The following is a 24,643-nucleotide window of genomic DNA, read 5'->3' on the forward strand; positions in this document are numbered from 1 at the left end:
TAAAGACTCTGACCTTAATTAGCCCCTGGGTTGCATCACGCCTATATCACGCGTGTTTACGTTTCCTTACTTTATTACCCGCTACCACGTCAGCTAGTAGGAAGTTCAATTTACCTACTACCCTCTCAGTAATGTAAAACTTACATTTAACCCTTCTAGTTTTAGAATACGGCCTTTTGTTTGAACGTTTCTTATCGTTTGAACAAAGCTCCTCCTGCACTGTGTACTGTGTATGTATTTACCGTGTTTTTAGGGCTGTAACACCCTATGACACGCAAACCATTCTGAACTCATGGAAACACCGTGTAAGGAAGGGCAAAATGACCTCATACACACCTTAACCTGTACGTAACTTAATCAGAACGTTAAAAGACAGATATATATATGACACAATTTTCATATACTTTTACATATATTAAAAGCTATAAGACATGACGAAAACCCTACAAGCAGTTAAGCAGCCGGCCAAACATCTACGAGAGAAGCTCATATCGCGTTACGCAGAACGCGCCCGACTCCCGTCGCTCTTTGATTACGTCACTACTTGGTTTCTCCGCGCCTGCGCGATACAAGCATTCGTCTGGTGACGTCGAGCAATAATGGCGGCTCCCGTGTTGGAAAATTCGGTACCAGTGTCGATGAAGTAAGTTCACGAGTAGCTGTTTATTTGACGCAGAGTTAGTGATTCGCTTGAGCGGTGGAGAAACAGAGGGGCGGATTAAGGGGTGTAGAATTGTCATTTGGTACCTGCTGTGTTTATCATGTTGTGGTAAACAAACAACCTCACTGTAACGCTGCTCTGTAATTGTCAGTTGAGGAAAGAAGGAGTTAAACGCATCCCTAACACTTGAGGTCAAGTTAAAAGCACTGCAGATTTCTTCCACTTCCCACACATTGTCTTTATTAACGTTTGCAGCCCTATACCACATTTTCCCTTAGTTATAAAAAAAAATGACATTGGTCAGTTATCTAGAAAATATAACATACAGAAAGTTCATAATTTAGAGCCTCCTGTGTGTTTTTGTTATGGTTTGTATTCTTTTGTTTATATGGTGCCAGCAGTTTACGCAGCGCTTCTTACAATACACACATTTAAAGGGAAAGACAAAACGAGGATTGACAGACTCACTTGGTCTAGATCAGTAGGTAACAGCGTGTTGTCAAAGGGAGCAACAATAATATTTTGTCTGCTCTTTTCAGTCATAAAAAAGTCAGAGCCATATTGAAGAAGGAAAAAAGAAAAAAAAAGAGGCAAGCACTTGCAAAATTAAGAGATGCAGGTAAGTGTATTATCTAGATTATGTCTAAACATTGCTTTCTTGGAAGTTATTTGCAATAATTTAGACCACAAAACACACTTATGTAAAGGTATTATAATAAATAATCACTCTGTTTTGTTTCATTCACAGAACAGAAAGAGCAGACACCTTCAGAAGATGACGATGAAAGCCTTGATCACATCGAAAGGTAATTAGAAATGTTCTTTAATTGTTCTTCTAATTTCCAAGTATCCCTTGCCTCCCAAATTAAAAGGAACTGGCACTTTCATGGCATTTTCTATCAAAAACTACTAGCAGTAATCACTAAAAAGATACATGTGGCTCTGTCTGGGCTGATCATCAGGAAAAACAAAATAGGATGAATTGCATTGCATATTAAGATATTTTTGGTCATCATCATGATCATATAATCACAAATCCATAATGTTGTGCTCTGTGCTCACAGGCAAAGACTTCATGAGGAATGGCTGCTTCGGGAGCAGAAAGCACAGGAAGAATTTTTGTTACAAAAAGAAAGGGAGGAAGCAGCAAAAAGACGAGAAGAGGAAGAGGTACAGTGAGATGTGGGTGCTGGTGCACCTACTCAGTGGAATTAAATAGTTTTGCAACTAAATGCAGCATTAGAAACTATTATTATTATTATTATTATTATTTATTGTGTTATACAGCGCCATCATATTCCTCAGTGCTGTAAAATGGATAAACAGGACTTTGCAAATAGTAGTAAACATTATAATTTGACTTATGGAAACAACAGGTGAGGAAGACCCCGCTCAAACAAGTTCTGATAAATGCCCAAACTCTACTGTATTTTTACCTGGAACTCTTAAATGTCATGTGATACAAAACCAGCAACTGCTAACTTGCATTAGAAACTAAAAAGCCTCTTGATGGTTTGTGGTTTTGTACGAGTAAACAGTCAGATAAAATGGCATACCTTCTAAGGTTTATTTGCTAACTTTTGTTAACTTGCTTGTCTAATTAACAACCAACATGGGTAATGCCTATGAGCTCAAGTATAGTCATTTATCCAATATAGGGTTTTCTTAAATATATGTTGCTGAAAACTGTGTATTTTGTAATCATTTTAATTAGTTCTCTGGAAACAGAGTAAATAAAATATGATTGATTGTAATGTAATTTGTTGGTCTGACTCTTCAGAAGCTTCTTAAATTTAAGATTTGAAAAAAGGCCACCTAAAAGCCATTTCAGTAGTGTTGATTATGCCAAATAATAATATTCAACTAGTGAAATATTTGACACTTGCAAATAATGTAGAATTTTTTTTTAAAGCAAGAAGGGAATTTGCTAAATGATTACTATAAAATCTGAGATGTTAATAGAATAGTTTCTGGAGCCATACACCTGCTTTATCAAATAAACTCCAATGTGTTTTTTCCTGTCTACCCATAGAGAAAGTTAATAGAAGAATGGCGAAAAGAGGAAGAAGACAGAGTAAAAAATGAAAAAGAAGAACAGCAAAGGAAACAGAAAGAGAGAGAGGTGATTCCGGCTCTAGCAGGATAAAATGTGGCATATCCTATTTCTGTTTGTCTAGATTACAGCGGATTTTTGACTATTGGTAATTTGTATTTATTGCCAAAAGCATAAAATCCTCAATTGTTACTTTTTTGGTATTTGTTTAAATTAAGAACAATATACACAGGATGTCAACCCTTTAAAATATATTTTTTAACTGAAACTTAACATGCCTGGTATTGTCTTGGAAGATATGTAGATATTTAGCGTGTTCTAATGAAAATGTTTTAGTTTATATTCCCCTTTGCACAACTGCTGTGCCACAGTTCTGCAGATTTCAGTTTATTTACATTTTCAGTTCAGTTTAGCTATGCTTGATGATAGAATAAAAATATCATGACAAGATTATGATTGTAAAGCTAATCTAATCATGATGATTAGCATTTTAGAAAGTATGTTTATTATATTATGAATCCAGATATGTATGTCTAAGTATTTATATAGATATATATATATGTGTGTGTGTGTGTGTGTGTTTATGCAAAACGAATTACTGTTTCCTTGACTACATTTACACATATGGTACTGACATCTGTCAGTCCACCCTCTCTGTGTCTTCAGGATGTATCTTTTTGATTCAAGGGATCCCGTTGAAGGGAATATTAGTTTGTTTTATATTTTACTAGTGGTGACAGTTACTATGGTTTATTTGTAAAAGCTTAATTTATGTCATTAGCACTAAGTCAAATTATCTTTTTTTGGTTTTGCCTGTAAATGAAGGTTTATTTTTTGTTTTAAATGCAAAGTAACAGAATGTTACTCTTGTAATGTTCTGCAACATTCTGTAACTTTGCATCCATATTACTGGACTAATATGGCTACTCCTTACTACATTTTCTTTTTAAGAAATTCAGATGCATTCTGTAGCACCTTGGTAAAAAGTCTGAGGTCAGCAATGTGATCAGGAACATTTGTCATTATATGTTCTTAACCTCAGTCCCAGATACTGTTCAACGTGGCTTACTAGGCCTCTGTTTACACCATTTCTAGGAGGCTGTACAGAAGATGTTGGATGAACAAGTAGACAAAAAGGTAAATATCAATGCTGTGTATTAAAACCACTGGCTGTGAGAAGACCTATTTAAATGGACATTTTTTTTTCAAGTTTCCCTTTAAGTATATCTTTCATGTATTTTAAACAAATATAAAAATGTTCCAAATGCTAAAAATATATATTTATCAGGTGAGGTATTTTATTCTGGTAGTACCCCATCAGGTTTAAGTAATGATGGCAGCTTCAGCTGTCTGTGTCAACACTGTGGGATAGATCTTGCTTGTTCACACATATGCTCATATTACCGTATTTGCTCGATTATAAGACGACCCTGATTATAAGACGACCCCCCAAAATATGAATATTAACTTATGAAAAAAAAGAAAAAGCCTGAATATAAGACGACCCTATAGGAAAAAAGTTTTACCAGTAAATGTTAGTTCATGTAAACTATGTAAACAGAAATGCCTTATACCCCATATATGCCACTGTGCCCCATGATATGCCTTTTAACCCTCTAAATGCCACTGTGCCCCATGATACGCCTTTTAACCCTCTATATGCCACTGTGCCCCATGATATGCCTTTTGACCCCCTATGTGCCACTCTGCCTCCAGAAATGCCTTATACCCCTATATGCCACTCTGGCATATAGGGAGGTAAAAGGCATTTCAGGAGGCAGAGTGGCATTAAAGGGGTTAAAAGGCATTTCACAGGGCACTCTGCCTCCAGAAATGCCTTACACCCCCCCATTTAACACTCCCCCTCCCTCCTCCAAACTTACCGGTGCTTCTGAGTTGGGGGGGGGGGGCGCATAACACAGGAGGATCCAGGTCCCCTGCATCTGAGCCCCCGGTGCTTAGTCCGGGCAGCATGTAGAGCTCCACGCGAATCGCGAATCGCGTAGAGCTCTACACGCTGCCCGGACTAAGCACCGGGGACTCAGAAGCACCGGTAAGTTGGGGGGGGCATAACACAGGAGGATCCAGGTCCCCTGCATCGCTGCGGGGGATCTGGATCTTAGTCTCATAATCAGACCTATTTGGGGTCTGATTATAAGACGACCCTGATTATAAGACGAGGGGTATTTTTCAGAGCATTTGCTCTGGAAAAAACCTCGTCTCATAATCGAGCAAATACGGTACATGTTTTTCTACATTGACTAATACAAGACTTTAATGGATCTTCCCATCTCTGCCAGCCTTTCAAAGTCTTGTAATATGAGCATATGTGTGAACAAGCAAGATCTATCCCACTGTTTAATGGATCTTCCCATCTCTGCCAGCCTTTCAAACAGTGGGCTTTTGGAGACTAATCATGTTGTTATGTCTCACCTGTGACTGTTGCAGCTCAGGCCAGAGCTCTCTTTAACCTGATGTTGATTTTGATAAAGATATACTTGTAATACATATGAATATGGTTTTATTCAGGATTTAAGCAAAACAGACACGTTTTTAACCAATAATGTAGTTATCCAAAATGCTACAAATCCTGGGTAACATGCTGGAGCATTAGGTCTTTATACTGTGCAGGATTAGAGATGTATAGCTAAATTATATTTAAAAGATGTTCATTTACATGTTCTACTAATTGAGCTATTGTGTTAAAGCAGACCCCTGGCGACACTGTATATGACTTATTCTGTATTTAAAAACTAAAGAATGCCATTGTTAGCATTGTCTGCATGTTCTCTGTAACTAGACTGTGTTGAGGATGATGTTTAGTTTGAGGGTATATGTGATTTAAAGCTGCTGTTGAAGTTTACCTTCACCTCACCTGTCATCTTCATAACCACAAGTCACATAGTGAATGGGTTAATTAAGAGAGGACCATTCTAAACTAGTCTTTTGGCTCCAAAGGAGGCTCTTATGCTTCAGTAAGTTAAATATATTTCCTAATTTTATCTCTATGTCAACAGCTATCCTTTGGGGACACCTTTTAGCCATTGTCAAAAACCTCTTATGTAACTTTCTTGCTTTTTGCCAGCTGCAAAATGGTGATACTTGGCATAATCCAGAGGCACCTGAAGGGTACGGCACAGAAAAGGACAAGGCAAATTGCCCATTCTATCTGAAAACTGGAGCCTGCAGGTTTGGTGACAGGTAATGTCAAACACTTGATTTTAAATTACTTCTTAAGTTAATGTTTTGCAGTTAACTTATGAGTTTCCATTTCTAATGTAATTTTTAAATAAAAAATTAGGCATGCACCAATATATCGGTGGCCGAAAATAGCATTATGGCAAAATGCCAAAAAAAACCCAAGAAAATCATGGTCTGGAGGGGCCCTGCTGCTTACCTGTGCGTTGCTCGAGCAGCGTCTCTTGAACTGGCCAGGGGAAGCAGGAACCCAGAGGAGTCACGTGAATTTATCTCACGTCACATGACTCTGCTCCGTTCCTGCTTCCGGGGGGGGGGGGGCAAGAGAGGTTCACACAGAGAGCGAGAGAGGGAAGCAGCAGGACCCCTGCGGAAGTCTGTGAGTGAGAGATCTGCAGTTCAGGTAAGGGGGTGGGGGAGGATGTATGAGCCAGTATGCCTGATTGAGGTAATGAGTCTGTGAATGAGTGTGTGTGTGATAGCATGGATGTGTAAGTTGGGGGTGGGGCATGGCACAGGGAGGCTGTATGATGTGCAGACCCCATACTGCTGGCAGCATCAATACACAAGGGGGGGGTCAGCTAGCCAGGTTTCAGCATGTACTGGCTGACTCAGAATGATAGGAGTATGATTGCTAACAGCCAAGTGAATCCTGGATTTTCGGTTTCGGTCAGGAATTTTCATTTCGGTGCATCCCTATTAAAAATAGTTCTAACGATAGTACACATCAGCCAATCACAAAAGGCAAATTAAAACACTATAACCTTTATCTTATTGGAGAGACAGAAGAAAAAGTAGCGGCCCCTTGTTCTGTTTATTGAATTTTGTTGTTAAAAGCGTAGGTTTCGGTTGATTATTAACCCCTTCAGTCAACGGGATTTTTGATGCCTCACATCCCAGAGATGTGCCTGCCGCTGCAGGGCAAAATTATGCAGCACTACAGTTTAAATGGAGTGGATAATGCATACATAACAAATGTACATTCACACATATAGGCATAACAGGAGTTGAGAGCCTGCCATCTAGCCTTATGGTACTTTTACCACAATCTAAAGGGAATAATATGGGTAATTGAAATAAAAGGAGGGGTGAAAAGCTAGTATTAGCTCTCTTGTAGCAGTAATAAAAGGTAAGTGGTCTCAGGATGCAGAAGAGGCTGTATAAATAACATGGTGTAAGAGGGTGAGTTAGTGCTTGTGTCAAGATGCAGTGGGCTTCTGGTATTCCAGGAGAGTTACACAGAGGAAAGAGAGAGAGAGAAATAGGAGAGGATTTTTCTTTTTCAGTAAAAAAGCGGAAGGAGTTATGGCTGTAGGAGGCCAGATGCGGAGGTGGGGGGGGTCAGGTGGGAAGGAATGTGCATTTAACAATGTCCCTAAAATACACATTTGGTCCATATACAGGAAAAACATGCATAATAATACAAAATATGAATTAATAAACTTGCTTGCAGATCTGGAAAGTAGTCCAAATTAGGTTGAATACCTTTTTTTGAGTTTTGCAAGGTGCTTGGCTTAAGATGTTTTTTTTTTTTTGCAGAGGGATTGTGGTGTTTTGCGAAAGCTACAATGGGGCAAAGAGAGGTTTGCTGATAAAATAACTTAAATGCTAACTAAAGGAAATAGTTCAGTGAGCGTCTTTTATTTGTGTTTTAAACAGGTGTTCCCGCAAGCACAACTATCCATCTTCTAGCCAAACACTCCTTATCCGAGGTATGTTTGTAACATATGGCATGGAGCAGTGCAAGAGAGATGATTATGACACAGATGACAACTTGGAGCATGGTGATGATGAAATGTATCAGCAGTTCTTGGAGTTCTATGAAGATGTTGTTCCTGAATTTAAGGCTGTGGGCAAGGTCATCCAGTTCAAAGTAGGTTGACCATGCAGAATTCTTGAAACTTCAGAAATAATGTACATTAACAATTGAGCCATCAGGCTGCTGTGCCTTTAAATTGGTCTGCCCTTGCTTAAATTATAGTTTCAGCCTACCCCATGGAGCCCTATCATCGTTGGTACACTATATGACCAAATGTTTATGGACACTTGAACATCCCGTTCCAAAATCATAGGCATTAATATGGAGTTGCGCCCCTGTCCCTCCCACAGCTATTATAGCCTCTACTCCTCTGGGTAGGCTTTCCACAAGATGTTTGTTTATGGAAATTCTGTGCCCGTTTAAGCAAAAGTGCATTTCTGAGGTCGGGATGACTTTACAAATGCTGGACGAGAAGGCCTGGCTCACAGTCGACTTCCCAGCTCATCCTGAATGTTTTAAATGGGGGTTAAGGTCAGTGCTGCATGCAGGCCACTTATCACTTAAAAACTTATCACACCATGTCTTTATGGACCTTGCTTTGTGCACAAAGGAGCAGTTATGCTAGAACAGGAAAGGGCCTTCCTCAAACTGGTGCCACGAAGTTGGAAGCATTCAATTGTCTAACTGTCTTTGTATGCTGTAGCATTAATATGACCCTTCACTGGAACTGCCAATGAACACCTTTGGGATGAATTGGAGTGGCAGTCGTGAGCCAGGCCTTCTTGTCCAGCGTCATTGGTCTTTTGGAAGGCCTTCCCAAAAGGAGGCTGTTATAGATGGAAAGATGAGGGGAATCTCCATATTAACGCCCATGGCTTTAGAACGGCATGTGCAACAAGCTCATATGAGTGTGATGCTCAGCTGTACGCCATATTGTCATAGTGTTACTTGGACACTTCATTTATTTTCATTCTTGCAATGTTTTGCACCATTACTGTAATACATTACATCAATTCACAAAAGCCATGGAATTATGATTGCTTAAAATGTCAATGGTGGTGCTTACCTTTTAGATGGTACAAAACAATGTAAAGGCACAGACACTAAAACATATATATATCTATATATATATATAATAGTGCAATATTAAGCGCCAAAAAGCAATTTCACCAGTAATTGCACTCACAAAGAAATAGGATAAGCACTTTTTGTTTAAACTACAGTCTTTATTTTCTCATGTCTCATGGAGACTTAAAATAGAGAGAAACCAATAGAGTAATCCACACAACGTTGTTAGTAAACATTGAAGCTATGTGGAAAATCCCCAACCAGACCTGAACTGGAATGGACACGTCTGAAAACCTCTTCTAGTCGTAGGCTCAGTTTAACAGCAATGTTTAACCCCTTGATGACAATTGCCGGTCCAGGCACGTCACGGAAAAACATGTCGTTAACGACAAATGACGTGCCAGGACCGTCATTTGTTAAAACGGGTAAAAAAAATCGATCCGTGATCGATTTATTTTTTTACCCAAATGGCGTTGCTGTAATGCCTCGACCTCGAGGCATTCAGCAACGCCATGATCGGAATCAGGGGCCATGTCTGGCCCCTCCCCGGGGCGTCAACATCCGCCATACAATGTATGGCGGCGGACGCCCGTTTTAAAAGCGTTTAGAAGGCGATCAACGATCACCTCCTAAACTTAAATGGTGTCGCTGGAATGCCTCGATCAGGAGGCATCCAGCGACACCAAACACTTACCTCTTGATGGACTGTGACCACTGCCGGTGATCTTCGCCATCAGCAAGATGGCGGCGGCCCGGGAAAAAAATAAATAAAGATGAAAAGGTTCGCTAGACGGTCTCCTGACCCTCTAGAGAGCTCTGGCTCCACTTGCAGGTTGATTACAGGTACTGCATTCAACCATGCAAGTCAATGGAGCCCAGCTTTCTAATCACAGTGTGATTAGAAAAAATAAATTAAAAATAAAATTAATAATAATTAGAAAAAAAATAGTAAAAAACCAGTAAAATGTAAAAATAATTTCCCTCTGATGTCACTATCAGGGGAACCTTCAAGTTGAAAAAAAATGTTAAAAATGTTTTAAAAAAGGCAAAAAAAAATTAAAATATATATATAAAAAATATATTTTTGTGAGCAAGTCCTAAAATTAGCACATTAGCTTAAAACAATTATCGCATGGAAAGAGTTAAAATACTGGCATATTAAATGCCCATGGGGTGTCTACTTTTAAAAAATGTATGATTTGATGGGGTAAATTGAATTGGCCGGATTCAACAATGTCCCAAATAACACGGGGGGAAGGATGGCCACACATCTAATTTCCAATTAGAAAAATGCACACGTACCAAATGTGGCCTTTTAGTTCCCCCCAAAAATGACAAACCCATGCATGTGGGGTATCACTGTACTCAGGAGATGTTGCTGAACACATATTGGGGTGTCGTGTGACAGCGGCATATACCAGGAGCTGTAAATTCATACATAAAGTAGGTGTGTGTGGGAAAAATACACACACAAAAATACTACTGCAAACTTTGAAAAAATGCTGGTGGTAAAATGTGTGCATGCAAAGAGTTAAAATACCAGCATTTAAAATACCCTGGGGTGTCTAGTTTTCAAAAATATATGGTTTTGTTGGGCACACTGAAATGGCCCTGCTCAAAGATGTACCAAATAGGGCATGGGCAGTGGATCCCCAAATGCCAAAGTTCAACATTGAAAAATGTGCATGCCCCAAATGTGGCCCTTTTGCCCCCAAACAGCCAGGCAAAATCATTCATGTGGGGTATCACTGCGCTCATGAGATGTTGCTGAACACATATTGGGGTGTTTTGTGACAGTGACATATACCAGAACCTTTTAATTCATACCTGAAGTAAAATGTGTGTGAAAAAACAAATGCAAAAAAATGACTACCACAAAGTTTGACAAAGACTGGTGGTAGATATGGTGCATGGAAAGAGTTAAAATACTAGCATTTGAAATACCCTGGGGTGTCTAGTTTTCAAAAATATATGGCTTTATTGGGCACACTGAAATGGCCCGGCTCAAAGATGTACCAAATAGGGCATGGGCAGTGGATCCTCAAATGCCAAAGTTCAACATTGAAAATCCGCATGCCCCAAATGTGGCCCTTTTGCCCCCAAACAGCCAGGCAAAATCATTCATGTGAGGTATCGCTGTACTCAGGAGGTGTTGCTAAACACATATTGGGGTGTTTTATGATAGTGATATATACCAGAACCTGTTTATTCATACCTAAAGTAAAATGTGTGTGAAAAAACAAATGCAAAAAAAATGACTACCATAAAGTTTGACAAAGGCTGATGGTAGAATTAGTGCTTGGAAAGGGTTAAAATACTAGCACTTGGAATACCCTGGGCTGTCTAGTTTTCAAAAATATATGACTTGATGGGGTAAATTGCATTGGCCGGCTTCAAAGATACCCGAAATGGCACATGGGGGGAAGAATTACCAGATTTGGAAAAAATGGCTTTGAAATAGCAAAACGCTACCTGTACTTTTTGCACCATAATGTGTAGAAAAAAGCAAAAAAACATAAAAACATTGGGTATTTCTAAACTCAGGACAAATAGTAGATTTAGCAGGTTTTTTTATTACCTTTTATAGATGAGTAAAAGATTTTTCAACTAAAAGTTAGAAACAGTAATTTTTTTCTAAATTTTTCACCATATTATACTTTTTTTAATAGTAAATAATATGATACAATCAAAACAATGTCATCTAAAGAAAGCCCTTCTTGTCCTGAAAAAAACTATCTAATGTGTGTGGGTTCAGTAAACGGGAAAGAAGAAAATTACAACTAAACACGAACAGCGCAGAAGTGTTAAAACGGCCATTGTCACGAAGGGTACAAAAAGTAAAATCAGCCTTTGTCACGAAGGGGTTAATAGCAAAAACACTTTTAATCATTATCTTTGTAGGGTTATTCAGATCAAATATTTTCCTTTATTTTTACGTAAATTAACTTTTTTTAAATTTCTTTTTAGGTCAGTTGCAATTTTGAGCCACACTTAAGAGGAAATGTATATGTCCAGTACCAGACGTAAGACTTTTTTATTTATTTTTTGCTTTCTTTTGGTAAATTTATTTATGGATTTGACTAGTATCAAAAATTAATATCAGTGTTAGTTTTGGAAACACATTCATAGAGATTGATCAGTCGATGTGCTCATCAGTATTGTAAAGTGAGGACAACTTAAGTTTCTTTTCCAACTTGTTGGAATATAAGAACCGTTTGAAAGGCTTCACATCTTACCTGGCCCTTGGCCTTATCTTATATTTGTTAGCCTTATGCCCATCTCATGAATGCTATTCCTTACTGTACTGCTTCAACTGGAAGGCTATTCCACTTGCCCAACTTTTTCTTGACAGTCATGTAATCGTGTGTCCCCCGCTATAATATTTTACTTGGTATTCCAGGGAAGAAGAGTGCTTACAGGCCTTTTCAATGTTCAACGGCCGATGGTACGCATCAAGGCAGCTCCAGTGTGAGTTATCACCCGTAACTAGGTGGAAAACTGCCATATGTGGTAAGTGTTTGCATGACTGTCCATGGCTGGGAAAAATGCATGTTAGTCATAATTAGGTTTTACGATTGCAATTGCTTTGTAGCTCAATAATTTGTTGGTTTCAACATGACATTATCCTTTATGCATATGGAATACCTTTACTCATATATGATTTCTGATTTTGCCTCTTATAAGATGTAACGTTAACATAGAAACATTTTGACTTACTGAAATCTAGCTATACCAACCACCCCTCCATGGTCTATTATTTTAGTAAAAAATAAATAGTTTGACTATATATCTCCCTGTAGTAAACCCATGCTGTTTCTGATCATACAACCCATTTACATTCATGAGCATTTTATCAGTATTCGGTTGTTTCCTCCCTTTTCCTCATTAAATTAACCTTCTTTCCTTTACTTAGGATTGTTTGAAAGACAAAAGTGTCCACGAGGGAAGCAGTGTAATTTCCTCCATGTGTTTAGAAACCCCGATAATGAATTCTGGGAGGCCAACAGAGACTTTCATTTGTCACCGGATAATTGTAATACATCAGATAGAAGAGACCGATCGTACCGTGGTGATGAACACACACATTCCAGGCGGTACCGCAGTCCCAGTCCGGACCACTATAGTGAAAGAAATGGGGAGTCCAGGAGGAAAAAGAGCCGCCACCACAAAAGTAAGAAGCACCGATCCCACCGATCGAGAAGCCGGGAGAGGAGATCGCACAGCAGAGGTAGAAAAAAACAAAAGCACAGAAGCCGCAGTTCATCCAGATCCAGATCCAGAAGCCGTGACAGAAGATCAAAAAGCAGAGATCGGAAATCAGAAAGTCCGAAAGCACGTAAAAAAGCGAAAAAACAAGGTGAGTGGTACCCACAATTCTTTAAATCGTGTAATGTATGCTAGGTCCTAGACAAAAGGTTTAGCCCCATATTTCATATGGAAATTTGATTTCAATGTTGATAAATATTTAGTGCAGCCGATCCATGCCAAAAAAAAAATACAAATCTTTCGTCAGTCATGGTTAAATCCGGCTCTGCTGCAAACTGCACTCTTCCGTCCTTGCTTAGCTTTGTGTCACTTTACATATGTCTCTGCCTCTCCCTCGCTCGAACATTCACCTTATCCCTTAGAGCTCAATTGAATTTGGAGGACAGCCCTTTCCTTTCATTAAAGATAACATTTCACTCAACAGTAATTGTTTTATATGGTCAGTAGATCTAATTAATTTGGGGTTTGTATCAGGTTTACATGCCGTATTATCTCCTGCCCAACAAGTTATTAAAGTCTGTGGTGAAGCCTCCAAACATTCGCAGATAAAGCTCCCCACTTTACTAAGCAACTGACTGCTTACATCAAAAACATCTAATGTTCCTAAGGACCGGTGTTCTTTGCTGACAATGTTTCTCAGTCATCCGTACTTAGTGCTATCAAGCACCCCAATCTGCTGGCATGGATCGTTCAACTGCTGGAACTATACTTTTTCCTCCTTTTCTAGGTGCCTATAGATCTGGGCCTATGTTTTTATATGTTGTCCCCCATTCTGTGCTGTTCCTTAACCTATGCTATAAAAATACCTTGGTGGCAAACTACAGTTCTGTGCGACCTAGGAAAAGAATGTCAAATACCATTGTAATATTTCTCTTTTCTTTTTAAATGCCGTCCTGCATTTCAGTACGAACCCCTTAAAACCAAAGACGTTTCAGACACAATGCAGAGCTACTTTGTGCTAAAGCCCTTCCGAAGAGATTAGTTTGGCAGGATTATGCAGAAACTGCTGGTCCGTAGCAGAATCACAGCAGTGCTTCACTGTGTCTTTTATTGAGTTCTGTAAAGGTTAAAATGTACTAAAGCATATTAAATGGATTTGATCAATACACAAAGAATTAAGAACAAGTGTTCTGTTGCCTTATTCCTTTCATTAAATTGTAACACAGCTTGTGGCCTTTTTTGTGCACAAAAATTAAGTAAAATGTAATAATTGAATGCGTAGGGGGGAAATGTTAACCTGAGAACTATAAAAGTAGGCCCCAGATATTAAGTAAAGCCCTTAAGTAAACAAGTTCACTGGGCATCACAATGGTCTGTTAACCCCATAGTTTAGAGTGAAGCTAGTTTATATAACACAACATATAGAATACAATTGTTTGAGATGTGACACAACATTAGCAACCTGCTGGATACCCGCATTTAAGATATAGAAAGAGTATTTGTCGTGGGGACATCAAATGCCAAAGTAGGTAACTTTACCACATGTGGGCACATTCTACACCATGCCGTATCGCACACTTGCAGTCCCTTGTCTGTGTATTTGCTGTGGTCTGTTGCTTTGACAGTAAAGGATAGTAGTAACAATGCGGTTAGAGGGAGAAGAGTAATGTAGAGAGATTAAGATTTAGGTTGGTCGGGCATAACTGAAAAATTAGATACCCCTCCCTTTAGGCTGCAGGTGCTGTTTGTATAGTTTCACTTTTATTTTCTATAACTACTATTTGATATCACTAAATTCTGTGCGCATGACCACACATTCCAGCCCTATGACCCAAATCAGACTATTGCTTTAATGGCCACGATCTTTCTAACATACAATCAATGTATATGGTAGAGGGAAGCGATATAAAGCTCTGAGATACTCATTCTAATTTTACTTTCCAGGTGCGCCCGAAAACAACCATCAAAAACAGAAATAGAAGGCATTGTGATCTGTGGACATTAGTGGATGCTATGTATCCAATATAGAGGTTGGCTTCATCTATTCTAAGAGTTATAATATCTTCAACAAGAAATCGGCAAACTTTCTTCCATGCTTTTCTATAAAGAATAATGTTTTCAGCTTTGATTAAACATCTTCTTGTGTTGATGCAATTGCAACCGACCGGTAAGACCAGCAAAATCCGAGTGTATAAGAAGAATATCTAATGTTTTGTACATTGGTGTTGAAATCATTTTAAATAAAATAAATTTCAAATGTAAACTCTCCACCACTTGGGTCTCCGGCATCAGCTCTGTGACGGTTCATGTGCCGCATTTCCACGTCCTTAAATAAAAACTTCCAGTGCGCTAATGGACCTCGGAGGGTGTATTTTAGTGTATTACATCTTTTATGCATCTATTTTTTTTTAATCTATGTGTGCATTATCTATACATTGAGCAAAACAGCATGGTACATACGTTTTATGTTTGCATGATAATGACTAGTATTAAATAATCTGCACATACATGCTTTTCTTTGCCATCACATGAAATGATCCAAAGTATATGTATTTACTTTAGATCCGCATGGAACGTTCTGGAACAGAAGATGACTGCATTGGTTTTTGTCAGTAAATCCCTGCAGATTGATTTGGGATTTTCATGTAGTACATGCTTTGGAAGAATTTCAAGTTCATTTTAAACCTTTTCTCTGCAGTTAGATGAATAGTGTCAAAACCCAACAATACAGCTGTACCTTAAACACACGTGCCTTTCTAGAGTTGCTTTATTTTTACAAATAGATTTTATTTATATAACTTCACCTGTAGTACTTTACTTACAGCGGACCTTGTTATCTGGATGTTTGCGTATGATGAGGCCAATTTACGAGATTAAACTGAATTCAATTGAATACAGCACAGAAACCATCAAATGTTATTAAAATTTACATTTGCAGATCTAATAACAGACATAGCCCAGGCGTTTCATTGACATTTTCAGGTTTTTTTTTTTGTTTTTTTTGCTGTGGAATTATATTCTTTATCTTGGCAAGAAGTTGTAACACATTTGTGGACTTTACCTTGATTTTTTTGTGGTTTTTGAAGCCTAAATGAAAACTAGGGGGGGTGATATAATGTGCCAAACTCCCCATCTTCAAAAGGTCTAAGCGAAAAATCAGGTTTTAAAATGCCATTCAGCTGTCACATAAAGAACCGGAAAAAAATGTTTTGTATTAATGCTTATGTGAAAAGGAGAACTTGTTTTTTAATATGGTGTAAAAGATGTAATAATCAGGTTTTGGGGTATTCGCTAAGTGATGAATTGTTGGCGATTTTTTGCCAGTAAAATGAGTTTATTAAATCTTAAACCCTTTCTTGAGATGCATATCTCATAATGTTCCGGTGCAGTATTAACATTTTTAAAGCTGGAAGCTATTGGACAATGAAACATAAGACATCTGGCCTAAAAATGTACATTTATTAGAAATGACATGTAACACAAAGACACAATGGTTGCATTGGTTAATTTTGTCACAGTTACAACAAAGCTTAGTCCAGCAAAGCACACGCAGATGGAAATACAAACTAATATTCAGAGGTTTTAATACAACCATATGCTGTACTCGCCAAACTGTCTCAAGGTGAGTGCCAGTCAATGGCAATCAGAAGGAGCTGCTGAAAAAGAGGGAGCAATCAAAGGGTGACTTAACCCTTTAACTGGCAGGCAGCAGTACCTTATGTAGAAGACCTGTGTTTCCCAGTCCCTTTCAACCACTAGAACCACCAACTTCCAGCCTAAGAACAGTGTTCTTTCAAATATTGAATATTGAAATACTGAAATAAAATTTGGCCCAATCATAAGCGGTATTTTTTTTTCACCCTTCTGTGCGACATTACAACGCATAGTGGTGGGAGATAACTGCAGAAAGGACTAGGGCAGCTCCCCACTTAAACACATCGCCGACAACATGGGGAATTATGGTCCGTCCCATTAGGCAACTACTATGTGAAATTCCTGCTACTGTATAACAATATAAGTAAATCTGACTAATTTAAAATCTTACATTTTCTAAGCTGTTATGTTTTTTGCTTACTGACATATGCAAGACTTTTTATGTCCTCTGCAAACAAGCAAACCTAATAACTGAAAAGCCATATTTGTAAGTGCTGCTATTTAACAAGATAAATGCTCTCCACATCTCCCCGTGGTAGGCTGCACGGAATGAGTAATGGAGGTTCGCTGCAATCCATCAAGATGGGGCTTAGAGTGAAAAATAAACTAGTAGTTTATACGCTGCAGTGATAGATAAGCATCAAGAGGAGTTTGATTTACTACCAGGTAAAAAGCTCAATACAAACCTATCAAAGAGTATCATCAATGCACCAAGCCAGGGTTGTACAACATGCAGATGGTACATGGTTCTCCTACAGATCAGAAACTGCTATAATCCCAGGCTGTTTGGTATTATGTCACTGATTTAGTAGGATCCACTGGAGCCAAAACCAAAAGATTTTAATTAAATTATAGCCTAAGATTCACCCATGGTGCATACTTTTAGGCTCTGCTCATAAAAAAATTCTCAAAACAGCTTTGTGTTCCTTCATACTGAAGGAACAAGAAAATTACTAAACCAATAGAACAAACAGGGGACTAGTAATGGTGATTAAAAGAGATACTGGAAAGACCTTACAGCCCTCTGGCCTATCAGTCAGATTTTTTTTTATTACCCTCTATTGACCCCAATAATCATTGAGGGGTAAGTTCAGTATTGAGTGAAATCGCTCAAACATAGGAGCTGTGAGAACCGGCTGCACAGGCCTCTGGATTCTGCTCTGCGGGAATGTGCTGACGTTCGGCAGCTTAGAACAGTTCTAAACCATTGGTGCTTAAACTGGTGTGAGCTTGCACTGCTTGGCTAGCACTGGATAATAAACAGTTAAAGTCGCAAGATTTCTTCAATGTTCATTAACTGAATTATGCGGTATCCGCGACCGGCTCACTCCTTGCTGGACAAACAAGCTGCCAACTCTTCCTTTAGTGAATAAACCCCAATAAGCGTGTTAAGTTTTACGGTGGGTACGATAGGGTTGAGGAGTTAAAAACTTGGCTGAAGCGATCTTACCTACAAGTTTCTGGATATCATGTAGCAATATCCTCACACCGTTCCCAAATATAGTTTGTTTTTTTCTTGAGTAGGCTGAAAGATTTTTTTTTTTTTAAGAAACCAAAGAAAGTATGAATGGCAAGTCACTTATTAAGGGATATGTGTTTATAAAGCAAACACAAAAAATAAGGACAATTCTATTTTCCCTATTTTTTTCTAAGATACTAAGAAAGTAAATCTAGTGGCCCAAAAAGTTATACAGTGAGAAGAAGTCCTTAAATTGAAACAATTGAAAGGATCATCATACAGAGGTATTTGCCATGTCACCCAACCATGCACACAAGATAAGCCCCAACATAAATCATACAAGAGTTGATGGTGTGTGGCCACAACTGGTTTGCTGTAGTGGACTTATTCCGGCTCAATGAAATGTTATCCTGTATTTGGTGACCTTGATGAATAATTTGTCACATAGACTACAATAGAATATACTATTTGAAATGGGGCAGACGGGGTAACTTGGAAGAGAGATATTGGGGCGGAAAAGTTGATACTGTTCATTATTGAAGATGCTGTTCCACTAAACAAAAACATGAATTTGGTGTTCTAACATGTTAAATAAATTATAACAACAAAGCATTATAAAACAACCACATCTTACAGTCTTTCTACATACAAGCCTGCTTCTTGTATAGTATGACTTTAGGCTGGGAATGTTAATTCTGGCAAAATGCAAGTGATTGAAGAATTGCCTATGGGGAACAGCCGTGGTGATATCATGTCTACATAGAAAGGAACCTACTTTCAAAAAATAAAATTCACAGGTACGAGCCTATCCAGAGTATTCTCTATATGCATCTAAACTGTACAAATAATTATCGGCCTCAAGTAAAAATGTACAATCCCACTTATCCTCAAAGTAAACCAGAGTTTGTAACAGGTTAAAACAGCTGAACTTGCATTTTTTGGAATAAATATTTACCTACATCATTTGGCCTGATGCCATTCAAGCTGCTTACTTTAACTGAGAAGAGCTCAGTGCTATACATGTCCGAGCAAGATGATGAGTTATTGAAAATGGTGAAAGCAAATACTGCAACTTCATGGGACTGAGCTCACGAATCAATAGGATAAAAGAAAAATCAATACAGTTATCAATGTCAATTATAGACCATTCTCTCTGTAAGAATGTTTGCAGATCTGAGGTTAATACCTTACAGACAATGGAAGTTTGCTTCTACTGAATGTACAGTGTAGCACATTTTCATTAATAGTCACATTGAAATTCTGGCCCCTTGACTGCTTGTGCATTAAAATGAAGAGAGAATTTATAACGGGCCCAGAATATTTAAATGTCTATGGTCCTATTTATGGTTACATATTGACTATAGCCTGGGGTTTTTGACAGAGCACATATCACTTACAATGCAGATGAAAGCTAATGAATACTATTTAATCATTCATCAGCACAGCATATCTTATTACCTGCTAATATCACAAACAATGCAAATCAGAAGTCCACGTTACAGGGAAACTATCACTGAAATCCAATTTGTTGCCCTGTAAGAGAACTGATTTTTTCTTCGAATATCTAATAATGGTACGGCATATGGTAATGTAAAATGTTTTTGAGTTATAAATGCTTTCATCCAAGACTGTTCTATTTTATCCATAATTTCACTTTATGGCTTTTGTAAAAGAATGTAAATGAAACTTCACTGTTGTGGCACTGACATATGGTCTTCCACATGCTACAGAGACCGTTTCCCATTATAAATGGTGTTGACGGTCTGCAAGCTGTTGAAAAAGCTGTCATGCACTGGGAATAACACCACACAATTTAGCTGTTCCTCCTCAGATAGGTCAAATCGTATTGCCCGAGTCTCAAAAGATCAAGGATCTGTCCAACTAACCAGGTCCATAGTTATAGACCAAGAAAAATTCTTACAACATTTCCTCCTCACAAGCTGCAATGGGAATAGCATTCAAGTCACTGGAGTTGATTCATTAAAAAGTAGCAAAGATAATCACATTATAAAATATGCATTATGAGAGGCAATATCCGATCTTTCTGCAGGTAATACCTAACATGGAGGGTCCTCATAATGCATAATTCTTCTGAAATCAACTTGCCACCATGAGGTCTATTCACTAAAAGGATGGCTGTCAGAAGAGTTGGCAGTGAGGTTTCAGCTCATTGACTTCACTGTACATCTAACTCCACTGAGCTTTTGCTGCAGGAAGAGCTTGGCTGGCCCTCTATAATGTATAGTTAAACCAGTGAGATTTCTTCAGTTTCCTCTCCTGCTTAATTATGCGTTATACAGGACCATCAAAGTGAATGGTGAGGGAGCTGAAACCAGAACTCTGCTGCCAAGCCTGCCGAGAATGCGTCTCACCCCAGGAATTCACAGATGCAGATACGAAGAGTAGGTGGATGACCATAAGAGTACAAAACCATTTCACAAGCTTAGTGGGGGTTACCATTGGACTTGTGCATTTAATGTGGGAGGTAAAATAAACCCAATTAGTTTTGTGCTTTAAAGAATCTGAAAACTTCTAGCTTAATCCAACTCACATTGGACACCAATTTGTAATGATCTAAAATGGATCCTACATATGATGAGCCCATGGCTGTAAAAGTACGTAATACAAACAATAACACAAAGAGGTAGAGCAAGGTTGTGTGATTCAGGCCCTCCAGCTGTTAATGGCAGCATCTCCCATCATCCTCATGCAGCCTTGAGCAGGTTGAGGTTCATAGGAGATATGATACAACTTAGCATTTTTTTTTTACCAAAGGTGTATAAATATGTTTATGGCAGACTCTTGTGCTTACAATATATTTACTATTAGAGGTGGCAGAAAATCCCCTTTTCATCCCATATGAAAACCTTAACTAAAAAACGTGTTTCCCCCACACAATGTAATGTACTGTAATATGCAGCAGGATCTTTACTCGTACATCATGCAGGGAAAGCGGCAGAATCAAGTAGTATTTGCAATAAGTCTGGTGGCAATAAAACCTTTTGCTCTGTTTACCATCACGCACCTGGACACCATTGCCAGAATGGCTTTTTCTGGCATAGAAGTAAGCAGTGAGGATAATGGGTTAAATGCGTTCATAAAATAATAATGTGACAAATATGAGACTAAATGATAATGAGAAAATATATATATAAAACAGCATTGTAAATACAGAATAGCATCAGCATTGGCCAGGTTATCCAGCATCACCCTACCCGTTCGTCTAATTGTGGGGCAAGAAAATCATCAATTGTCTAGTTACAGTGCTGGAAAAAGCCCAGCATGTGTGCATCCCTCTCTAGTTTTATATAGAAGGAAAACATTTTAAAAAGGCATCTCAGTGGTGCTTTTCATGGGTTGGAGCTTAAATGTTCAAACATGAATAAAAATGTTTGTTCTACGCGGGGAGTCTGTCCTTTGAAGCAATTCCTGTACATGACACAGAAGGCTGCTTTTCTACACTTACACTCGGACCAAGATCTTTGTGCTATTGACCTTTTGATAAAGAGTTTTGCAGAAATTCTTTGGTTTATCGAATGAAGAAAAAAAAAAAGTTCCAGTGGTAAACATTATATTAATCCCTTTTTTAATCAGCAGAAATAAAACAGCCTTTTGTGAAGAACAATCTTTGGTTGCTTAAAAAAAAGTTCAAGAAGAATGGTTTCCATTTAACTGATTAATGAAAATATACTTCTCCAAATTTTCCTTGTTGGTGTAAGCAGCGCTGGATGTGCAACGTGCATAAACTTCCCTTCATTTTTACCAGAGTGGGACACTTACAATAAAATGAAATAGAATTCCCCAAACAAGCTAGCATTTGCTATTCTGCTTTTGCTGAAATGCGTGATGGACATGGTTAACTCTTTGGGTAGCAGAAGAGTACATAATGTATTTCATTACTGTCTCTCTCTGATACGCCAAGGGATGCTGTGAAAAGTCCATAGAAACGTATATATTTTCTGATTTCACGGAGGAATTTTCTTTGAGAACAAAAGCAGCTTAGCAATACAGTAATACTGACAGACAGCATCTTAACACTATTAGTTTAACACTGAGATGAAGGCAGTGAACATTTAGGTGACAACAAAAAGACACCGGTGACAAGGCAGGAGGTTTATGTCAGTCCGATTTCTTCAAGTACACTCCGTGGCGTCTCTGCCTCCTGTGAAGGGAAAATAAGATACAGAATCAGTAAGGAAGCTGCAAATGTACATAAAATCAGGATTTAAACAGAGTTCATTGTTTGATCCTAAACTACAGCAAGCAGTAAACGGGGCTACCAAGAATGTTTACAAATCTTAGTTCTCCAGCCTGTCTTAAAGCAAAGGGAAGACATTGAAAGAGCATTGTGTATGTACAGGTTTTACTTTGTTTTAATTATAACTATTATATGTTGTACAGAAACAAATCATATTGTGCTATAATACCAATCTGTTATAGGCTTCAGGAGAGGCATAGCGAGGGCCTTCGGGGCTGTCTCACATCCATCTTAGCACATGCCACTCACTTCTGTTAAATATCTCATGAGTAATATAAAGAGCATTTATTAAACATGTTGTCTACAGAATTTTTGTTAAGGGAACGCAAAGCCAAGATTAAAGTAGCAATCTTTACCATTTCCATATAAGTCCTATTCTAGAAGAGGCACCTGTCGCTTATTTAACTCGTCCTCATTTATTTCGGAATACCTGATTTCTGGAATGTGACTCATTGCAGTTGTCCCCCTACATCTTCAAACTCCCCTGATGGTTCACTGGATGAAATTCCATGGGTGAGGGAGAAGGCAAGTGTCCCCACTAATCCCTGCCTGAGAGCACCCATGCTGCCCCTTATTACATTCTAATATTTATAATTTATACTGGTTAAGGTAATCTGGTGGGGAAATGGGACCATTCCTCAAACACTCAAGGTCATTAAGGAGAAGAGTCATACGGGAGTGTAATGAAGTGGACATACCACAGAACAAAAGTCAAAAGGGGAGAAATTCTGGAACATTATTTGTATATATAATATTTTATATGTTTTATGTAAAGTTTTGAGGTGGGGGGATTCAGCAAATAGAAGATACAGAAGTAGAATGATGGGTAAGAAACTCCGAGCTTCTCAACGGGTTTTCTGTGACGGTCCACTATACATGTAGTAGGTTGTAGTTGAGAAGAGAGATAATAAGGGAGTGATTTGGGATTTTGTAAACATTTTATGAGTGGTTTCAAGTTTTGTGGCTTTAAGAGAAGGGGCTGAATATGAAGTGTTGTTCATGGTTGTATTACAATGTCATCAATGGGGTGGAAACACACACAGAAAGACAATTTGCTCTGTTTGAGAGACATTATGTTTTGGGAGAACATGTCTCAACTTTTTTGTTTGCCTCTTGTTGTCACTATGGATCTTTGCCGTTTGTATTTTTAACGGATGAGAGACCAGGAATGAGGACACTAAATGCGCATCGCTACGATATGAGCTCTGTGTCAGGTAGTTCTATGTGTTACGGAAAAAAACAAAACCCGATCTTGCTAATTAACTGTAGCTTTACTAACATAAAACGTATCTGCATCACTTTAATTATCTGTAATTAGCACATTAAACAGCCTGCTTAAAAAGTCAGTATTGCCTTTATATACATGGAACAAATATGTCAGATGTTCTAAAGTAACTGTGAATGTCCTGAGAGTCCACTGTTCTGCCTTCAATTGTTACATTTCATTTTAGAGAAATCAGATAAGAAGAAGCAGCAGAGCAATGTAGAAGAAACAAGACTGATATAATTTAAAGTCTGAAAAACTGGACAATCCAGCTAAATCTGATATGACCGTCTCTCACCATCATGTACACAGACAGAAATAAACTAATGGCAGTCCTTGTACCATAGCATTCAGGTTCATATTGTAACCACACTGTCAGAGATGGCAATGGTTCCACAAATTTGAAATTTGGAGTTTTATTGACAACCAGATGTGCCAGTTTTGCTGTACGATTAAGTAATTGTCAGATAATTAATTTGGCTCTCATTATCCATAGTAATCCTTATTCACAATAGAGTTACTTGGACCATAAATTCATAAGACACAGTCCGTTTTATTAAATAGCTAAAAATGCAGACTATTTAGCGGTTTTGTGATATGAGTATATGTGCTAATTAGGTGCTGGCCTGGGAAGAGCTGTAATAGCACTTGGAGACGGCAGAACGTTGGCTGACCCAGAGTCCCGAGGAAAAAGGGCTTCATCTGGAGACTGGGTGAAACCTGGAGAATTCCCGGGTATTGGTATACATCCCTGACAGAAACCCTATACAATAAGAAAAGTAAGTAACAAAAATACAAGAATGTCCTTTATACATTATCAATGAGAAAAATGACTTACTTTAGCATCCTAAAACAGGGAAGAGCACACAGCAATAAAAAGGAAAAAAGAACATATTAAAGCAGAAAAGGTTCATGCAAAGATACAGCCACTATTTTTAATCTTGGTTTGTACCAGTATACATTCAGAGCCTTCAACACGAGACACGTGAAGATGGTTTGATTAATAGTTATAGAATTACAAATTCAGTTACATTCTGTTTATTTATAGAGCGCCAACAGATTC

General features: G+C 38.3%; 1 protein-coding gene across 1 annotated transcript; it reads left to right on the forward strand.

Annotated features, from left to right (window-relative positions):
- Positions 1-599: 599 nt before the first annotated feature.
- Positions 600-24,335, forward strand: LOC149286050 (U2 small nuclear ribonucleoprotein auxiliary factor 35 kDa subunit-related protein 2-like). The gene is made up of 12 exons (XM_089494398.1): positions 600-643; positions 1,201-1,280; positions 1,410-1,467; positions 1,726-1,831; positions 2,694-2,783; positions 3,810-3,851; positions 5,800-5,915; positions 7,572-7,785; positions 11,707-11,762; positions 12,140-12,249; positions 12,653-13,096; positions 24,199-24,335. Exons 1-12 carry the CDS (start codon positions 600-602, stop codon positions 24,333-24,335), a joined length of 1,497 nt encoding a protein of 498 aa, XP_089350524.1.
- The last annotated feature ends 308 nt before the right edge of the window (positions 24,336-24,643 follow it).

Source organism: Sceloporus occidentalis, unplaced genomic scaffold, assembly GCF_023333645.1.
Source record: "Sceloporus occidentalis isolate IW3139 unplaced genomic scaffold, rSceOcc1.0.p SCAF_72, whole genome shotgun sequence".
In the NCBI taxonomy this organism is placed as follows: Eukaryota; Metazoa; Chordata; class Lepidosauria; order Squamata; family Phrynosomatidae; genus Sceloporus; species Sceloporus occidentalis.